Source organism: Sardina pilchardus, chromosome 19, assembly GCF_963854185.1.
Source record: "Sardina pilchardus chromosome 19, fSarPil1.1, whole genome shotgun sequence".
NCBI classification, from domain to species: Eukaryota; Metazoa; Chordata; class Actinopteri; order Clupeiformes; family Clupeidae; genus Sardina; species Sardina pilchardus.
Window position 1 is genome coordinate 24,720,673 of NC_085012.1, and position 21,033 is coordinate 24,741,705.

Below are 21,033 nucleotides of genomic sequence, written 5' to 3' on the forward strand. Positions count from 1 at the left end.
TTCTCATTGATCATGTCACTAAAACAAGAAAACAAAATAACAGGAGAAATGGTACATTATTTTTAAAAAGAAGAAGAAAAAAAATGAAACACAAACCAACATACACTCCGGCCAACAGGAAGCTGTCCAATGACACGGCGCGACCCGGCCAGTCCAGTGTGGTTCTGTCTGTGATTCAAGTCCCGCCGACGTCCACTCCACTGTAGCTTGGACCCCTCCGACCGGGGGCCGACGGCCAATGACGGGTCAGACACATTCAGTCACTGGCACGCCCCGGGGACGGGCACTCCTGAGAGAGAATTCCAGACCAGCTCAGTGTTCCGAGTTCTACCGGGTCAGCACCCACCTCCCCCCCCTCCCCTTCCCACGCTCCCACTCCCTCTCCCCCCCACCCCCACCTCCCTGCCTGCCCACTCCTCCCCACCACCACCACGTTGTCACAGACCACACAGAGAAAGTAGCTGCAGCACCTATGTCACATGATCTTAAGAGGTCAAAAAAGAAAAAGATTTCTTTTAAAAAAATTAAAATAAAATAAAAAAACAAAACAGGTGAGTTCAACAGAGCCCTGACTCATTCCCCTCCTCCCACAAGTCTGACCGCCCCCACTCTCCCCCACCTCCTGCTGGAATTGGTCCACAGAATTTAAAAAAAAAGAAAAAGAAAACAAGTGAGGCAAGAGTGCGTGTCAACATTTACCCATCATGCATCACTGCACCAGAACTGAGTAAAGGAGATCCAGCACCAAAAATCACAAAAAAGCTTCACTTATTCACAGGTTCAAAACAAAGAAACCTGGAGAGCATCGCAAGGGGAAGGTAGAGAGAGAGAGAGTGGGAGAAAAAGAGAGAGAAGTTACACAAGGGGCAAAAAGGTAGTTGAATGAAAAATAAAAGTAGGTAGCTAAGAGTATGGAGAGTGATGCAAAAAGCAGGAAAAATATAAAAAGACAAAACATTCCTGCTCGGGCAGAAAGACATTCTTGACCATGCCGAGCCGGTTCCTGTTCCGAAGGGTTCCAGTTCTTTGGTTCTACTCCCCTCTCCAGATCCTGAGAGCCAGACTGGGCGAGACCAGGCCAGCAGGACCAACCCCCTCTCCCCCTTCCCTTCCCTTCCCTTCCCCTCCCCTCCCTAACCCGCTCCCCTGCGGTCATGTCACATTCCACCCCTGTGTCTCGCGCACACAGCCACACATCTCTGCGGATAGAATATATATATAAAAAAGCTAAAACAAAAAAACCCATCCATTGGCCAAAACATCCATACATTCATTCATTCAGTGCCAGCATCACTTTCAACCCCCCCTCCCCACCCCCACCCCAACCCCAACCCCAACCCCAACCACCCAACCCCATATTCCCTACTCTGTCGTAACTCATGACCTCAGCACAGGTCATCGCTTACCCATAGTTCTCCACCAGTGGTCAGTCAGTCGATCAGCTCTCTCAATTCCCTGCGCAGGTTCCCAAATGTCAACCACCCACCCCCACCACCCTCTAGCAAATATAACACACAAACCTAGTGGTTTGTCCCGTCAACGTGAATACAGAGGCAACAAGTGGTCTGGCCCTCCCGGCCTCCCCCGCCCCTGCAGCCAGTGGTCTGTCCCATCTCATAATTCCTCAATCAGATGGGGGGAGGGGAGGGATTGTAAAGGGAGGGGTGAAAAGAGGAGAGGGGGGGGGGGGGGGGGGGTGAAGACTCCAGCAGGAAGAGAGAAGACATTAAAAATAAAGCCTAATTTGTTTTGTTTAAATTTCTGTTTTCTCACTGTTTTGAGTGTGAGGTCTCAGTTCTTTTTTCTACCCTGTGGGTAACACGCTCGCTCTCACACACGCACACTCCCACACATGCACACTCACACTAACACACAAGCTCACACACATTTGCACCCACGCACGCACACACACACAATCATTTTAAAAAAGAGAAAAAAAAAATGATCATAAAACTTAAAATTTTAGTGCATCCTCCACAGAAGAAAATAAAACCAACAAAAGAACTTCTGAAAGTAAAAGCAGGAAAAAGTCCTTTTTCATGTTGTCATTTCTGTTGTTCCCCCAAGTCTAAAAAAATTCATCACAGCTTCAATTTGTCCATAATTTTTTTCTTTTTTTTTTTGTCATTTGTAGCTGCGAGGTTATGAAAACTAAAAAAATAAGCTTTTAGGAAAAAAAAAAAAAAAAAGACGAGAGAAAAATAAAAAGAAAAGAAAATCCTTCCGAACAGAACAGTGTATCTGACTGAGTTCGGCAGCCTAGTTCCTCGTGACGGTGAGATCGTCTTCAGCTCCTGGTCTGGTTCCCGCGCTGTAGTGCAATGTGCTCCTGTTTCAGGCAGTCCCACTCAGCTGCTGTTGGGGGCGCTACAGCGAGCCGTTGGCAGCAGCCAGCAGCTCCTGGAAGGTGCTCTCGAAGCAGCGCTTCAGGTCGGAGTAAGTCACCACCAACACGCTCTTCTCGTCCCGAGACACCAGACTGATCTTCTCTGGAACGCCCGCGTCCAGCTGACACACACACACACACACACACACACACATACATATTAGTGGATCATTTTCAACACAACAATGAGACAACAATGACTTTGAAGACAATCAAGCAACTGGAGACTCTCACCCATAACGTGCAATGTTAAATGAAAAAGTGAAACCAGACAGTCCTGAGTAAGGGAGAGTATGCGAGTCTCACCTTGTTGAGACAGGCCACTATGTGGCTCAGGTCGATCCAGGGCGTCCCGGCCTCGGTGACCTGGTGGAAGAGATGGTCTCGGAAGAGCTTGAGCAGGTAGCGGTCACCTGTTTCCGACCATGTTGGGTCCTTCTGGAACCTGCCACACACACACACACACACACACACACTTTTTAAATTAAGTTTGTGCTTCAAGTTGAAAATGTTATTCAGCTTTGATAACACATCAGCAGAAATAGACTAACCAACACATCAGTTCAAACTACATTTTTGCCTCTGCAAACCAGGTCTGATGCCTGTTAGCTTGCCAGATTAGCTCTGATATCTTAAAAGTTCTAATATCTATTCAGCTTCTCATTTCAAAGGGCCAGTGTTTTGATTGATTGCTGCCAACTTTATATGGTCATCGTTGGTTGTTGCTTCTGAAGATGTGAATATTGAGCAACAGTAAAAAGTCTTGGTCCAAAACGAATGAGCAAACTTCTAACCCCAACAAAAACCAGACTTACTCAGGCCTCTCATTGATGGTTCCCAGTTTGGCCAGCAGGCGGAACAGACGTCCATTTTGCACCTCCTGCAGGGAAAAGATGGTTTTTTTTTTAAAAAAAAAGACAGATAAGAGATGGTCCATTCGAACAACTGCTTTCCTACTTTGCAGGTAATCCATGGTGTTTTGCTATTTGCACAAACAGTTTTGAGAAATGCACGTACTGTTTACCAAATCTCAAGGATGATTCGAGAAATCTACCAAAGCGACTGAGAAAAACTAACATTCAGTAGCAAAGCCATCATCCCCTTCACACTCATGACACCCACACCCATTGCATTGTTGATCAGTAATTAGCATTTTAGAGATAAACAAGGTCAACAGAATCTGCAGTCGAAATGAGCAAAGAGCAGTGAAAACCAAAGTGTCAGACCACATGTGCAGTTGGGCATGTGGTTAGTATCCAATGGCACGAGAAAACGCTTCCGTGAGAAAAAAGGCAGAAGAACTGGAGATGTAGAACACTGGGCCATTTGTTTTTGGTATGACCATTTGCTAATAATGACTATTGGACATGGCAGCAAACATTGCCATCTTTTTTGACTCCAATAGTATCCGACACAGGGTTGAGCTGTGGTTACAGTGGACATCAGTACAGCACTGGGATCACAATCATCGTGATATTCAGTCCGACAACAACAACCCTTAAGCAATATGACACAGTTGACCATTAGCTACCAATCAGTAGGATCATTGATTCAGACCTATACAATTCGTCCAAACTATTACAAATCATCACAAATTATTACTGGTGTTCTGATGTTGAAACTACATTGGCGCCAGGATCTCATGAGGAGACAGGCCGAGTGTATAAACTTGCAAAAGGTGATCTGATATCTAATAAGGTACCTATGTTGACGCCAGGCCAAATGGTGACTAATTAAATCACAAGAGGGTCACAAGAGGAAAATCAGTGTGAAACAGTCACACACAGAGACCCGCCATAATTCAATTAACAATTTACATTCAGAATGTCTTTCTTCCGTAACTTCAAAAGCCAGCCAGCTTCATCACTTTCGCAACAACAGAAAACTGGCTAGCTAATTTACACAAAGGTAGTCAGTTACCAATATACGAGTGGGTGTCCCCACTCATTATACATTTTTGTATATTTTCTATGTTGTGTTTATTGATGAAGCATTCATTCTGACTCGTTTGAAACGAGCGTTTGAAAGGTAGATAGAGAGGCCTCATTAGGTTAATTGAAAATGATGACTGTATTAAGGTGGGTATGAGCACTGCAATTTCCATATCTGTGGATGAAATAAACTTGGACTTGAAGGTACCGTTGTGTGACATTGCATAATACGGTTACTCTGACTATATTGTAACTGTACTTTGCTACTGCCTATTGTTGGATTAAAGGACTTAATCTGGAATATTTTCTAAACCATCCTCCGTTTTTCCTACAAGCATAATTCCAAAATATAATACCAGAGCTGGTGTGAACTTTTGAGCTTTATGCACAAGACATATTAATAAATGGTCAAACAAATGCAGAACTTCCTAATTAATGTACAACAAGCTCAAAATTGTGACAGCTTCAGCAATTACCCTAACTGGCACCAATTTACATGCAGTGCCAGTAATCTAATTTGCATTCAGCAGGAAACCAAGGGAGGAAACCAGCGATGGTAAAATGCAGCAAACAGAATCCCAGGTGCCAGCAGACACACACACAGAGACACAGACACAGAACTGTGCGGTCAAGTCAATTTGGAGAAAGATCTTCAATTTAGTAAAAAAAAAGGTGGCAAGAGGGTGTGTTGGTACAGTGGTAACAGGGCGTGTTGGTATGGGTATGGTGACAAGAGGGTGTGTTGGTATGGTGGTAACAGGGTGTGTTGGTATGAGGATGGTGACAAGAGGGTGTGTTGGTATGGGTATGGTGGTGACAAAAGGGTGTGTTGGTATGGGTATGGTGGTGACAAAAGGGTGTGTTGGTATGGGTATGGTGGCAAGAGGGTGTGTTGGTATGGGTATGGTGGTGACAAAAGGGTGTGTTGGTATGGGTATGGTGACAAGGAGGTGTGTTAGTACGGTGATAACAGGGTGTGTTGGTATGGTGGCAACAGGGTGTGTTGGTATGGTGGAAACAGGGCGTGTTGGTATGGTGGCAACAGGGTGTGTTGGTATGGGTATGGTGACAAGGAGGTGTGTTAGTACGGTGATAACAGACTCATGGGGGCCGATACAGCATTTGCTGTTCCAGCTCTACTCGTGTCTCCTTCTCCTCCAAAAGACAGCACTGTAGTTGTGAGTTTGGGCGTGCTTAATGGTCTGTGGCTTCACACGTCTGGGAAAGCGCTCGCGACAGGGGGTGGTGGTGATGGTGGTAGTGGTGGTGGGGAGTTAAATGCTCTCATCTCACTCTTTTACAGTGACATGCTCTCATTTAGACAGCTCTCGTTCAGAATAGATGCTCAGCTTGACACATTTGAGATGATATTTCTACCACAGCTACCCCATGAAAGATGTCAAAACGCCACACACAGATATGAGGTCACTTCCTGAATAAGCCTGTCTGTGTATGCGCGCGCAAGCACACGCGCACACACACACACACACACACACACACACGTGTTTCCCAGTTTCCCTGCCCAGGTGTTAATCAGTATGATGCTTAGCTTTTGCCTGCTATAGCTATCATTAATGGGACACTGAAATGGTGTTAATTTCATGGTAACGTTGATGAACATCTGTGCTTTCCCATCTAGTCACAGTGGTCGGTGTCCACATGCAACAGAAAAGGTGACACATTTTAGTGACATACTTTCATATACAGAAAAAATATAAATAAATAGCGATGATAATAATTTGCTGCGGTAGGGCTGCACGATCTGGGGAAAATCTCAAATTGCTCCTTTATTTGGCAGATATTGTGATTGCGACAGCACAGCACTGGTGAGCATGACTAGTGCGTTATGAGTCAGTCTCACTCGGAGGATGACATGACTGTAAAAATGATAGATGCTAAAGGATTAACCATTGGGACAGAGCTGCAGGCTGCATGATTAATTGCAGTCCTCACCTAAAACCATATCATTGGCAATCTGTGACTAACGTTTCAGAACACTTTGGAGAAGTGCAACGGTGCCTTAGCTTTTCCCGTACGTGCTGTCAAAACTCTGAGTGTGCGTGTGTGTGTGTGTGTGTGTGTACACACACACAGAGGAGGCTTCTGAGAGTGAGCACAAAAGAGCGAGAGTGCGCCAGTGGATGTGTACCTTGGCCAGGTCCTCTTCGATGACGTCGTTCCTCATTTGCGAGGCGTCCAGCTGGGTGTAGAACCTGGCCCCAATCATGGGCATGATGTCATTGACGCTGCGCAGACGACTCTGGTCCGTCAGCAGGTACCTGATCACACACACACACACACACACACAGACAGAGGTTAACAGAGGTTGAAGTTTGTGTGTATGACTAAGTGGGACAAACAAAAGTCAAACAAAAATTATTTTTTATAATATTTGGGACATTTGTAGGCAAGTCAGTAAAAATTAAATTGAACCATATTAGCCATAGATGCCCGAAAGGCTTAAATTAAAGTAATAAGGCACCCCAGCTAATTTCTAAAACTTTAAAGTCGAAAGAAAATTGCAGTGTGTGCTTCTTGCCACAGCTGCGTCATGCTGCGTGAGAGGAGAAAAGAGGTATAGAGAGTGCAGGAAAAAGTTGGACAGAAGGATTCAAAATAGGGTTCGTTGTGCTTTCTGTGATAAACACAGATAGATAGATAGATACTTTATTGATCCCCAAGGTGCACCCCATGGTGCTTTTTAGGCCTTCCTAAAAAGCACCATGGCTTTCGGAATTTCTTAATTCATAGCTATTGACAGTCATTCAGCCTTTGCGCCAATAAATACAAGTAGCCAAGTTAAAAGTAGCCTAAAATAAGGCAGAGAGAATTTAACAGAGTGGGCTACGATTCAATGGTAGCATATGACTATAGGCTTATTGCAGCTTGTTTTAACTGGCTATTAATGGATATCAACAATCTTGACACAGGACTGAAGCATAACCAGCCCAGTATAATAATGCGGTCTCACTACAGCATTGTTTCAATCATTGTGTTTCCTGATCTCCCATACAACCCACTTGTAGGATAAACTCCCATACAGCCTAACATTTGTTGACTAAAGAGCATTGTGTTTGTATTATTATTGTGTTATAATAATAATAATAATAATAATAATAATAATAATAATAATATAATAAATATAATTATTATAATAATACTAATATTCTCTTTAAGAAAGACTGGCGGATCAAGTTGCGGTCGAGTTTTTATGGTCTCCTATGAAATGATCCGCACAGCACTGAAACTTGAGACTGAAAAAAAAAAACTACTTAAATCACAGCATAAGTCACCTTTGGCTACATTACTAGCATATTTGTTTGTTAATGGGCCACATCAGTGTGCAAACTGCTTAAATTATAAACACAAAAGTCACCTTTAACTAGACTAAGTGTGTGTGTGTGTGTGTGTGTGTGTGTGTGTGTGTGTGTGTGTGTGTGTGTGTGTGTGTATAAAATAGGAGGACACGTACAGGATGAGGTTCTTGAGGTCGGACGAGTAGTTGATGGACACCAGCTCCATGGCCTTCTGCAGGTTTTCCCTCTGGATTCCGGCCAGCGAGTTACAAGCCAGCGCCAGGACCACCTTCCCCAGGGAGATGAGATCCGCTTGCTGCACACACAGCAGGACAACAAAAAAAATAGGAAACGCTCAGCCTCAAGTAATGTCATAACATTGCACTGACTATTTAGTCCCTTACTTTAATAGAATTACACTGTTACCTTAGGGCATTGCCTAACTACACAATAAGCTTTGGCTTGGTTTGGTGAAGATGGAACTAAAGAAACGCAATTAGATTAAATGGAAGTAGAAAGTGAACTTACACTTTGTGTAAATATGCAGTCAGACTTATGGAATAATGTGTGTGTGTGTGTGTGTGTGTGTGTGTGTGTGTGTGTGTGTGTGTGTGTGTGCTCTCTACCTGGTATTGAGGCATGAGGGCCAGGTGGTTGGTCTGGCTGTTGTCGAATGTTAAGACATCAAAGACACCCACACAATTCACCCGTAACCTAAGAAACAGGCACAACAACAACAAATTCTCTTTTAGGTCACTCACTCTCCCACCACAAGGAGCCCACGCTGCACGGGAGGTACAGGAAGGCGCATATAAAGCCACATGGTTCTTCTTTACAGTACTCAACATGCAGATATTAATCAAATTGAATGAAGAAGGAAATGTCCTGAGACGTATGTGTGTGTCCATATGCGTCATTTCATGTCTTCTTTTAACACAAATGTTCTAATCTGATAGTACACCGGAAGGTCAATGTCTGATAAGCAGAAGAGGAAAAATTGTGTTTGTGTGTGTAGTGTGGCAGATGGAAGCTCGATGGTGTTTTGAGCCCCCAACATAGTCTTCCAGGCAGCGCTGCGACTGTTGACTTAAAGGCACTTAATCCTACCCCTAACCCTAACCCTAACCTTAACCCATGCCTAACCCTAGCACCTTCCAGGCAGCGCTGCCTTGAAGACAACGTTGGGGGCTCAAAACACCAAGAAACCAGATGGAATATGGAGCAGCACTGAGTCTTGTCTGATACAGGAATCCTGGAGGAGTGAAGGGTGCTGTAGTATGGTACCAATTGGCTAGTGTGGTGTGGTGTGGTGTGGTGGTAGGCCTGCTGTGTGAAGCTACATTCTGTAGAGTGTGGAGCAGCACGCTCACGTCTTGCCCGTGATTAGGATCTTGCTGGGGGGTGACGGGTGCTGGAGTATGGTTTTGTTTGGTGTTTGGTGGTGTGGTCTAGAGTGGCGTAGTCTTCACCTTACACCTGAGCCAGCAAAGGGTGTTGACATGACGCTTCAGTATTCTGAAATAGTTTTCTATTTCCGGCCGATGCGGCGCTGTATTGACTGAGTGGTTTCATATGATGGTAGTCTGACTAAGAGACGGCGCCTGACACATCCTAAGTGATGTTACAGGTAAACTTGCACTGTAATTTCCCAACTACTAGCCATGGTTTATACTTTTTTGCTAAAGTTCTTCAACTATAAGGTTAATTATTGATAACTTTTTAACTTGCATAAAACACTGTCCTGCGGTTTATACACAATGTGGCTAATACACAGGAAATTACTGCATACATAAAATATTGCTATTAAGTACAGAGTTGTCAACATTTACAAAGTAACATAAAGTTGAAGAATATTCAAGTCAGTCTGAAGACTGCCCTTAGTCATTTGTAAACAGAATGGACAGAAGACGAAAACCAGAGTGGAAGTTTGAGGACTGCAGTGGACAGTGGTGGGCCTGCTGTGTTACGGTGCACGTGGGAGGCCGTACCGAGTCTTGCCCGTGATGAGGATCTTGCTGGGGTCCATGACGCGGCAGGCCAGGCCGGCGGTGTGGATGGTGCGCAGGGCGGAGCTCAGCTGCACGATGTAGGCCCAGATCAGGGACTCGGGGAGCAGGCCGGCGTGCTGCCGCGGTGGAGGCGGCTCGTGCTGCCCTGCGGGGGGGGGGGGGGGGTAAAGAGAAGAGGCCGCTCAACAAACACAAGAGCTAACTAGAGCAATACAGACACACACATTTGTAGCCATTTGTTTTCAGAGAATGCACCTTCCCCATCTGTGTGTGTGGCACTAAACCTTAATGGCAGATTCCAAAGCAAAGTTAACGAAGTTGCACACACAAATTTGATAGAACTGAAATTATGTCTGAAACGGGTAGGAGTCCAGTTCAATAAAACTTGTGTGTGCAACCTCATTAGCTTTGGGAAGTTAGGTTAGACTCACATTTGTGTCATATGCAAGAAAATACACAAAACCAGAGGTCTACATAAAAACACTAGAAGTCTACACACCTACACACACGCACACAACCACATGTTCATATTCGAACATAAATAGAACCACAGACACCTTCACAGGAAGGCTCCAATATTAACATAGAACAAGATATTTGTGAGATGCAGGCACGCAAAACACATTTAGCTACGACCAAACGGATGAATAAATATAATTATTTAACAAATCCTAAACCTAGGCATGCTATGGTAAATGTATGTGTGTGCAGCCAACACAGTCAGTTGGTACTGAGATATGAAACACTAAATAAATACAATAAATACACAGAAGCAAACTTATGGTCATCTACCGTATTAAGCCTCAAAACTTAAACATTAAAACTGCTCTTACTGGTGCGCTGTTATAATGCCACTTCACCTTGGGATGACTGCGTGTGAGTCATGACTGTATGTGTGATGACTGTATGTGTGCGTGTACAAAATGTGTACACAGAGCATTAAATTCTAAGTTCTGCAATTGTATGCCACCTGTATGTGTGTATGTGTGTATGTGTGTATGTGTGTGTGTGTGTGTGTGTGGACATGTGGAATGCTTGTTCAACCTAAAGATTTCATTCTCAAGCTTAGCTGAAACAAAGCACAGTCGCCGAGGCATTTGACGTGAGCTACATTTCCTGTGCACTGTCGTCCCGCTGTTGCTGTTCCTCCCTGTTTGTCCTGTATGAAACAGTCACTGCAGCATGGGCTTTGGGCTTTGACGTGTGTTTTAATGTGGTGTGTGTGCGGTCACTTCTCGGCACTCTGGCTGGAGTTACGGTCATTGAGCCATCTTGCTTTCACTGGTTAAGGAAACTGCTGTGCGTCGAGCACCTGGGCCCACAGCACCACTTTCAACTACTACTTCCTCTTTCATTTACACACACACACGAAAGACCGAAAGCAAACATCCAGGTCGGCCTATTTTTGTATGCGTGTGTGTATGTCTGCATGTGTGTGTGCGCACATATCTGTGTGTAATGTGTGTGTCAGAGTTCAGTATGCGTAAATGTGTGGCTAAATGGACATGTATGGGTGTGTGTGGATAGAACAGACGTTCTAGAAAGCGTGTGTCTGTCTGTGTGTGTAAAGGGAGGGTGCATATGTAAATATATAAATGCATGTAAAAGTATGACTGAGCGTGTATTTCTGTTAACATTAACAATGGTGTGTGCATACACTTAGTTGTGCGTGGAGTTGGGAGTTGCGAAGGTGTGAATGGGTGTGCACTGTGCACATATAAACACGCTTGCTTGTGTGCTCACTGTTTGGTTACTGTTGCTGCAGAGCATATACAGATGATCACTCGGTCGAGCTAACCACATCTCCAGCATAGCAGCATTGCTTCTGATCTGCACTCTAGTTCAACAGAGCCCCTTTCCAGAACTTGTGTTTTCACTTTTGTGGGATGGATGTGGATGAATGAACATTAGGTGACTGGATGCATGCTAAGATCACACTGATATTTCAGGCCATTCCATTTAGTCGCCAACAAAACGGATATGGGCGAGATGGAGGAGGGAGGAAGGAGGAAGAGGGCCCACTCACCCCACTTCCTTTTGGTGAAGAAAGAGTCTGCCGTCGGGTCGTTGAAGTGCCTACTAAACATGGTCTCTGCCCCAGCGTGGAAGTCGTAGGAGAACACCAGTGCTGGAGGGGAGGGGAGGAGGAGGAAGAAGGGAGGAAGAGAGAGAAAGAGAGAGAAAGAGCAGGAGGAGAAGGTTGTGGAGAAGGAGAATGAAAGACAGCAGAGGAGGAGAGAAACAGAGATTACTCGTCTGTGAAGGAACTGAATGGGGTTGAAGCGCTGTGGTCTGAGGGCAGCATGTGGTGCTGGTCTTACAGTGGTCTCCAAAAGCCTTGGTGGTGAACACTTCCCGCAGAGTGACCGCGTTCGAGTGCTGGATCTTCTTCCACATGTCCACCAGCATCATACACTTTGTGTTCACCAGCCGGAAACCTAAGCACACACACACACACACACAAAATCACTATGAAATAAGGCTTTGTATTTTGAAAAAAAGTATGCTTCCTGGAAATTGGAATAACCTTCAGCTATTCACTGAAAAATCCTCAATCCTCTGAAAATTTCTGTTAGGACGACTACCCCTGAGCCCGTCCCCTTCATTTAGTGGGCTCAGGTGAGGGGAAGGACTATCCCAATTCTCTACTGGATGAGGGGTGGGGCTAAGTGGTAGGGGCTATATAGTCCTTCAAAGATTTTTCCAAGACCACACTTAAGAGAAACTCCCCGGCCTACACCGGGAACACCGGACAAACATGACCGTACAAGCACAGAGAGACTCATTCATGTCAGATGTTCGCATTAATAAGGATTTTCACATTTAAAAGAAATCATTTTTTAAAAATCATTGCTTTATGTTACATTCAATGTTGTGCCCATATATTTAGGGCTCTTTACACTGGGAGGCGGTCCAGACTGCCCTTGCCAACCAAACTGATTTGGTTCAACACATTTCATTCATCAGGTCCTCTTCACCATCTCAACCAGATCAGTGGACATAAAACTAGCCTCTGGGGGACAGAGAGGAAAGCCTGCATAACTGTGCAACCGCAGTCTAGGTGGCCAACTACAGACCGAAACTCGCTTTTGTGCTAGATACACCTGACCGAAACCCCACACTCTGGGGGTGTGTGTGTGTGTGTGTGGGCGCGTGCGTGCGAGCGACTGTTCCTCACCGTGTATCCTCCTCAGACAGTAGGGCAGGTCATCCTTGCTGTTGACGGCCTTGTAACAGGAAGTGATGTAACTGAAGTTGCTGGTCTTCTGCAGGCGGTTGGGAGGGGGGAGGGGCTCCAGGGGGAACAGGCTGTGGTAGCTGTCCACCTCCGATGGGACGTCTGGCAAGGAAGGACACAAACCGTCACCCATACCACAAAGACAGACAGACAGACAGACAAACGTAGGGAGACAGACAGACAAACAAACGTAGGGAGATAGACAGACAGACATAGACAGACAGACAGACAGACTGAAAGACAGCGAACCAATGGCCTTCAGGACTAAAGGGCATCTGGGTCAGACTTGTGCACACAGGTTTCAGTTTAAAGTCAGTTCTTAGAACGGGACTGAAAGGCGGGATAAGGCTACGCTATTCTCAGCTACAGCCAGCAGCAGCGACACTGAACTGGGAGGCTTAATCCTCCGCCTACAAACAAGCTCTTTCCAGGCAGCAACTGGCCCTGAATTACAAGTGGATCCAAATTCACTCCAGATTCCTTCCATCCAGAGTTCTGCTGCCCTCCGACTCAGCCGTCTGATTTCTTCTGCTCTTGGTCCAGCACACTGTTAGGAATGAGAGGACCTAGGAGCCAAAACTACCAATTGTAAAACTTAAATGTCACTTGGATGCGCCGACATACAATGCCATACAAAACTATAAATACTGCAAGTGATTTTGTCTTCACTTCACACTCAGTTCTGCTTAATCTGTGCTGCATTGGTACAGGTAAGCCCAGCGTTTCAGGGCTTCTATTGAAAGCTGCTCGGCTTTGCAGGACAATAAAACCTCCACCTGCTTGAATGAGAAATGAAGAGCTGAGCACATACTGGATGGATCCATTTGTCTGTGTGTGTGTGTGTGTGTGTGTGTTTGTGTGTGTGTGTATGTGAGCGTGTGCATATGTGAGCATGTGTGTATGTCTGTGTGCGTGTGTGGGTCTGAAACAGAAAGAAAGGGACAGAAAGACAGCTGAGAAAAACCCCAAACTGACAGCCAAACGATTCTCAGGAAATGTGGTCTCATTTTAGTGCAAACAGATGAATCCACACACACGCTCTTCACTGCCACACCATCACACAGCCAAACTGAAGAAAGCTATTTTAAAACAGCAGGGACACCAACACTGTTTACCAACAGCACTTAAACACTGCCATGCTTACCAGGGTTCTCTGAATGGTCAATCTGTGCCATGGTGATTAGATGCCTGTTGATCAACTCCTGAGAGGTACAGGAGATGAAAAATAGAATGGGATTATTTATCTATTATTTAGAACACATTTATTTACACATGTGCAAAAATGCATGCAAGTACTACATTATTTAGGTGTACACATACAGTACATGACTAGGATGTTACATGACTCCGTAGATTTAGGCTTGTGTGTGTCTACAGTACTACAAAAGATGTCTACTAAAACATCACAGGCCAGCACAGGTCTATGCAATACTAAACCCCACAGTTCCATTCTCATCGGTCAGAATAGTTCTCGTTAGGCTGTCAGCTCATCTCTCGCTTCTGCTACCCTGCGCACCACACAGCGCTTGATCTCCTCTACAGATCTGCTGCTCGCGGTCTCTGACCAGAGCCAAACGCCGAGCTCAACTCTGGCTGACCAGCGAGGCCTGCTCCCGCTGACCCCTGGGCCACCCTGTGGTGAGCAAGTCGAGCCAGGGTCACGACTTGGCTAAGTGTAGCACCGCGCGACCCGCAAGATAGAAGAACTCGCGTCTTCGATAGCAAATACGGTCGTGTACTTCTGTTTTATCGACACGGTTAAAACAGAAGCCTTTCGCTAGACGGTGAAAGATTAAAAGGAAGTGTACACATTGAAGCATCTTCTAGAGATACAGATCACAATCTAGCAGCACAGGGGGAGGAGGGGGTCGTGCCAAGGTCAATAGATAACTCAAGTTCCTGCGTACAACTTAAATTCTCCAGAATCTGATGCACAGACTGAGGATAAACGAAGCCTGTCTGCCTACGCTCAGTCTGATAACCTCGGCGGTAAACATCCCCTTCTTGTCAAACTCTTGGCTCAGTGCACCAAACAACACCTCTGCCCAACACCTCTGCCCCCCACACGCCATGTTACACACAAAGATCATGTCAATTGCCGATATAGCCATGAGCTCAACCTCAGTTTCTGTAGAGGGCCTATGTGAACACTTATCTAATAGTGTGCGACAGAAAACTGAAAACATGAACTCAATCTTGCATTTTGAACTATAAGTCACACATTGAGTCCAAATACAAATGACAAACAGATTTGGCAAAATTATTCAATTAGGTTAAGTTATTCGGTTACACAGAGTCAGATTTTGCACACCAATTCAATTATGGTTCTCGGTGTTTAAAAAGCTACAGAATTAATGACTTAAGCTGACGATACACAAGTCAGCAGTTTGAACAAAGTTGCTGGTAAATGTTCCTGGAGGATGACATGCAGGCAGGAGATCTCTGAAGACTGTTGATCTTTATTTGCCGTATTGCAGTGATAGTAAAGCCCAAACAATGTTCAGACCAACTGTCAATAGGGCAATAGGGAGAAGGTGGGATGTCATCCGCTGGGGCCCCCCGGTGAGATCTAACTCTGGATGGCTACGGCCTATCTTTCTTAATCCTCTGCCCTGAGAGGTGCCCGTCTCACGCCATCCCGAAACAAACCTTTCGCCAATCAGCGTTGAGCAAGGTCAAGTGCATTGGTGAACATCACCTTTCTATCATGCATAATATTATGCACATACAGTGTAATCTGTTTTTCCTGGTTCTGTCCCAGACAAGAGTAAAAGAAAGGTTCTTCTCATCTTGTTAACTTCATTATCATGCACCTGGCCCCTATCTGTGCTCTCTCCACACCAGCCAACCCCACTTCTCTGACTGTTGGTCTGTTTTGCTCAAGATAGTAATGGCCTTGACTAACAGCAAATGCATTAGGCCCAAAACGCTTACAGCAAATGCAATAGGCCCCAAATTACAGTTTATGACCACAAATACATTCTTTGGATCGTGAAAAAAACACCACAGCAACTTTTCCAAACAGTGTAGAAGTAAAGCCCTCTCCTTGGGCCGTTTTCTCTCGCTCCTACTCTCTCTCTGCTGTGCGTGCTCAATGGACATCCGCCCCTCGACATGCATATTCATATTTTATCCAAATAAAACATTCACAATCGTGAAAGCAATGACACATACAGTAGAAGACGATTCGCCAAATTATTATTAAATCCAGTTGCCATCATTAGCATGCTGCACAAATTTTATTAAAACTTAAAACACTTTTGTGATCATCAGTTGTAATATGAATAGTAGACTATAATCTGCATAAAGTGTACGATTATGAATATCAGAAATTTGTGTATACAGTTTTACAGTACCACGTTTATCAAAGTGAATTATCTGAAAACTGAGTGTGGTAAACTGCTATGGTATGGAGTGTGGTAAACTGAGTGTGGTAAAGCCACAGATTTATGTTTATATTTATGCAAACTGCACTTTTGTTTGTGTGACTTGTTACTGACTTTCACTTGAATATTTACACTTTGTCAGTACCTAATGTTCTGATGTTTACAAGGTTGTAAGTTCAAATTGTGACTGAAGTAGTTAAAAAATGTGATTCATCATTTCATGGATCACCTCATGTCATCATAACAGAGGTCTGGCTTCCAGGAAATAACTCTTTATTTTTAATCTAATATTGTACTGCCCATACTATGATTTATTGCTTGTTTTTATTGAATAATACAGAAGACCTTAAAAAAAAAAACGCAATTGCAATATTGGTGAGATTGGTGAATTTGATTATTTTCCATAATCGTTCAGCCCTAGCCAATAGCCATGATCATCCTATCAGAATACATGGGACTGGTTATGTGGTTTCTCAGCAACATTGCTCAAAAAAGTGGGCACTATGTACCATCACCTAAAGTGGACTGATGGAAGGTCTGGTGGCATACCTGTCGAAGCTCGTCGGCCATGAAGAAGGACGGGGCATTGGCTTTGGGTTGCATGTAGGCCACATGAGGAGCAGTTGGCGGGTAGATGTGGTAGGTGGGGAACACCTGTAGACACCAGAGGAAACACCAAACACATTAAGGCTGTTTTCAGACATTTCAGACAAACAATTTCACTGTTCTTTCAAGTCAGAGTAGATGGATTTGCCCATTTGTTTACAAGTAAGAGCTTGGCATTTTACTGTACTCTCTCTACTTTGATTGAATTTATTTCCCATTTCCTTTTTCTGGCAGTGAATGTCAAGACATTCTGTCCTTTTAAATCACATTTTTTTAAAGTACATAAATCCAGAGGTACATACCATCCCTGCCATGGGAGCGGGGGTGTTGTCAGTGTAGAAGTAGGTGGTCCCACCTACGGTCTCCTTCTGAATGATGGGGGCACCCGCCTGGTCGGCGGCACTGGTGGGCACCATGTAGTTGGCAGGGTTGGGATTGGGGGTGTGACTGCGCCGGCGGGGGGCGGGGGAGGTGTGGGGCGTGATTTTGGGAGAGTGGAGCGGGGACGACCCGGCAGACAGTGACATTCCTGAAACATAATTTTTGCACTTTTTAGTCAACTCTGAACCGCCAACTATCACAAGCAAGTAAGTAAGACCAACACCAAGATAGCTGGGCCATCATGAGTGCATCACTGAGTTTTTCTGTAAAGAGCGATAGCGGATTGATTTACCATGATAGCAGATTTTTCACCATGCGTGTGTGTGTGTGTTTGTGTAAGCGTGCATAGGCAACTTTGAAGGAGATGAACGCTACAGACAGTAGTGTGTTCCCTTTTTGAGGTCCGGTGGTCCTTACCAGGCGCTAGCGCAGCCGCAGTGGAAGTGCTCATGGCTGGGTGTGGGAAGAGCGGAGGGGGAAAGGCCTGGGGGACAGCCGGCTGGGACATGGAGGCCATGCGTGGGGCTCCCTTTGGGATGAACTCACTTGCTGCTGGGTTGGGAGCCTGCTGCTACACACACACACACACACAGACACAGACACAGACACAGACACAGACACAGACACAGACACAGACACAGACACAGACACAGAATTAGAAGAATTAGAAATGGAGAAGCTCGAAGAATTAAGAATTCATTGTCTTCTACCTAGGCAATAAGTCCACACTTCAGTCATAGAGCCTGTGACCAGTCAGTCATGCAAGAGACTGGCTTACTTGTATGGACGACATTCTACAAATCGGTTGTGAACTGATCAATTGAACATTGGCTAATTAATTGAACAATCCCAGGGCAAGAAATTGGCATCAGAATGCAGCATCCTTCAGAGCTGTCCGACTTAACTAACTCTGTGTTGCCTCTACTGTATTGAATGAGGCAATCAAACACATTCAAACTGAAATCAATCTCCAAATTAGGCGAATTCAGAGACACAACTTAAAAACTTAAGTTTTGTGCAAAATCCATGAAGGCGGTAAACACCACAATGTGAATATCAGTCAATGTCTTTGTAATTAAAGAAGCAAAGTCATTTTCAGCTCAATTTCTGGGCTCACCTTCCTCCTCTGTGATATGCTTAGACCACCAAAGTCACTGAAAAGGGAGGAGGTGGGTGAGTTGACTGGATCTGGATAGAGAAGAGAGAAACAGATGTAATAGGAGTTCAAAGCACATAGCTGTTCATGTGATTTCTGCTTGTTCTGAGAAACGCCGCTCACCATGAGCACCGTGGCTGAAGGTCTTGGCACCATCGTTCAGGAGGCTGGGAGAGCTACTGCTGGTGGTCATCCTCTGAAGAGCAAAAAAACAACTTCCAATCATCTCACAACAGTTACATGCACAACGGTCAGAAATGTGTGCTCTGATCAGAACATAACTTTGCACCCTGGTCTACTCAGGGAAAAGTGAAGTGCTAGCTACAGCTACATGAAATTGTCACAAAACATTACTGGAAGTATATAGATTCTGTTGGTCATGGTTACATGACACGTCCCTCCCTACATAAACATTTCTCCCTCCATGCATATCATGGATTGCTAAATATGAGCAAGCAGCAGTCTTGCTAAAATACATGGCAGCTGTGTTGCCCAAAGTTTGAGCTACTGTCACCGCTGCTGCCCCTGTGACTTTTAAATTAGATGAAGAATTGCACCATGCATACCTGCATCATAGAATATTTGGGTTCTGCAGGACTTCCAAAGCCATTTACGCCAATAAAGCTGCTACTGAAGTAGGAGTTGGTCAGATTGGCATCACTCAATGGGGCACCCTCCATCCCTGGTACTGATTCAAAGAGAACACAGAAACTGGGTCAGATTCATTCTGTGTAGTTGACATTTCCACACAGTGTGCATTCATTAAATGGTGAAATGTACGGTCAGGGGTGTTCCAGTGAAATTGTTTTACAAGTGGAGAAAAAAATCGCGCTCAAATCTGTAGTCAAATAGTACTCCAGCAAGATTGCTGAAGTCTGTCTACCAGTGAGCGCGAGTACAATGACTGTCCAGCCAATCACAGAGCGTTTACAAACAGACGTAAATACACTAGCCAACTGCATCACTCATGAGTCCTTTGAGGTTTACAATGAAAATAGAAACAATACTTAAAACCAAAAATGAACCAGATGTCTACATAAATAATAGCTATTCCACAATATAACATTAACAGCGACAATAACTGAAACTGCTAAATATCCCTCATTCGGTCAAACTTACACCAGGCTTGCCGCCGATACAATGTTTCAAGTCTCGAAGTACAATTTAGATGCTACAATCGACCCTCTAAAATACAATGTAGCACTAATTATGGAATCGCAGATTAGACAAAGTATCCGTGATAACAACCGTGTCGTGGTTGAGAGCTTGAAACGAACAATGACATCTCATGTAGGCTCCTTAGCAATTAAGCTAAAGTTAGCTCACGAGCACACAAATGTTTTGTGAGAATTGTAGTTTTCACGAATCGGGCATATGCAAAAGCAATTAACTTAGGAAATTGCAAACTATCCAAAAACGAGTTAACTCTTCAGCGACAGCTATGCTCGTCCGTAGTTTTGGTGGGAAAGAGGCCTCATTGAATCCTCGGTCTCGATTTCAGCAGAGCCTTAGCCAGGCCCTAAAAATAACAACAACACTGTTGTACTAGCAGCGCTAGGCCTCAGAGCCTTGGCTTTGTGAATCCTACCATCACACTTACTAGTTAACAGCTGTCCTTCAAGAGCTGTTCCAGCAGGCCCAAGGGACTCGCTCTTTTTGGGTACACTGGGTGCCCCACCACCCTGGCAAGCTGCCGTATTTCCACCAAGAGCATATCCTGCTGCTGCAGTCACGGCTCCCCCTGCCATGGATAAAGGGACTGGGCTTCCACCGCCACCGTGCATAGACAAACTCGCCATGGACGGATCCTCGTGCAAAAACTGGCATTCGTCTCCATAGAAGCAAGTTTTGTCCTTCGCGTAATATCGACAGAACTTCACCTTGACATTAGGAATTCCAACACTCCCAAGCGGAGCAGCCGAGGCTGGGAGTCCACTATTCATGGCACCGCTGCTGCTGCCTCCGCTGCCGCCGGAAGATTCTCAAACATAGAGACCTCGATAACAAGCTAGCCCGAGAGCAGTATCACAAAGATTGTTCTAATCTACTCAATGAAATGGTGTGAGTAGGCTACTAAGTCACATGCGATTACACCCGTATAACTACTCACATTATCCAGCAAGAAAGCAATTTAAGCAGATAAGAATAGTCTGTTCGTTGAACTTTAAATCGCTACCGTAGTCCATGTAGCTGGCCTAGTTAGCCTACCAGTTGTTGAGGTTGGATCACGCTGTTGTTGTTTTCTACTCTCTTCACTTGCTCGGCTAGGCGCTACTTAGCTTTGCTTTGCATTGTGGGTACATGGACTGTCTTACCACAATTTGTATCGGGAGGCAGTGGAGAACTTAATCAGTGATGTTCATTCACATTTTCAGGGCACTTTTTCAAACGCATCTATCAGAAATAAGTTAATTGATCTTCAATACAACTCCCATTAAATCATAAATAATGACGTGCGTTAGCCTACTGTGATGCAACTACGTGATGTCACTCCTACTCTGTCATGTCATTAAATGTTAAAAAAAACTGCAATTTGGTTGATCCGCCTACATAGCGGTGACCTTTTAACATAATGATTAACATTAAAGTGTATAGGAATCAAGTTTCTCATGCATATTAAGAGTTGATATTTTCAGACATGTAA

The 21,033-nt window shown here is 44.7% G+C and overlaps 1 protein-coding gene across 4 annotated transcripts; it reads right to left on the reverse strand.

The window, feature by feature from the left end:
- Positions 1 to 1,362: 1,362 nt before the first annotated feature.
- On the reverse strand, positions 1,363 to 20,685 carry pan3 (poly(A) specific ribonuclease subunit PAN3). 4 transcript variants are annotated; one of them, XM_062521115.1, is made up of 18 exons: positions 19,990 to 20,685; positions 18,956 to 19,077; positions 18,513 to 18,585; positions 18,351 to 18,421; positions 17,651 to 17,801; positions 17,155 to 17,381; positions 16,796 to 16,900; positions 14,005 to 14,062; positions 12,801 to 12,962; positions 11,944 to 12,060; positions 11,649 to 11,750; positions 9,602 to 9,767; positions 8,240 to 8,327; positions 7,790 to 7,929; positions 6,467 to 6,596; positions 3,202 to 3,266; positions 2,693 to 2,831; positions 1,363 to 2,508 (listed from the first exon to the last, which is right to left on the reverse strand). In XM_062521115.1, the coding sequence occupies exons 1-18, from the start codon at positions 20,330 to 20,332 to the stop codon at positions 2,368 to 2,370; spliced, it is 2,400 nt and encodes a 799-aa protein (XP_062377099.1). In that variant the 5' UTR covers positions 20,333 to 20,685; the 3' UTR covers positions 1,363 to 2,367. The 4 variants fall into 4 exon arrangements, with proteins under 4 accessions (XP_062377099.1, XP_062377098.1, XP_062377100.1 ...); XM_062521114.1 differs by having other exon boundaries at positions 17,651 to 17,804; XM_062521116.1 differs by having other exon boundaries at positions 17,651 to 17,804; positions 20,500 to 20,683.
- Positions 20,686 to 21,033: the final 348 nt, after the last annotated feature.

What these genes read in the sequence shown, in the direction of transcription:
- pan3 (XM_062521114.1), bottom strand. Translation starts at nt 20,332, where the DNA reads ATGAATAGTGGACTCCCAGCCTCGGCTGCTCCGCTTGGGAGTGTTGGA. An exon ending in CCAAATATTCTATGATGCAG is followed by an intron (nt 18,586 to 18,955) that starts GTATGCATGGTG and finishes TTTGCTCTTCAG; the next exon opens with AGGATGACCACCAGCAGTAG. An exon ending in CTTCAGCCACGGTGCTCATG is followed by an intron (nt 18,422 to 18,512) that starts GTGAGCGGCGTT and finishes TTCTCTATCCAG; the next exon opens with ATCCAGTCAACTCACCCACC.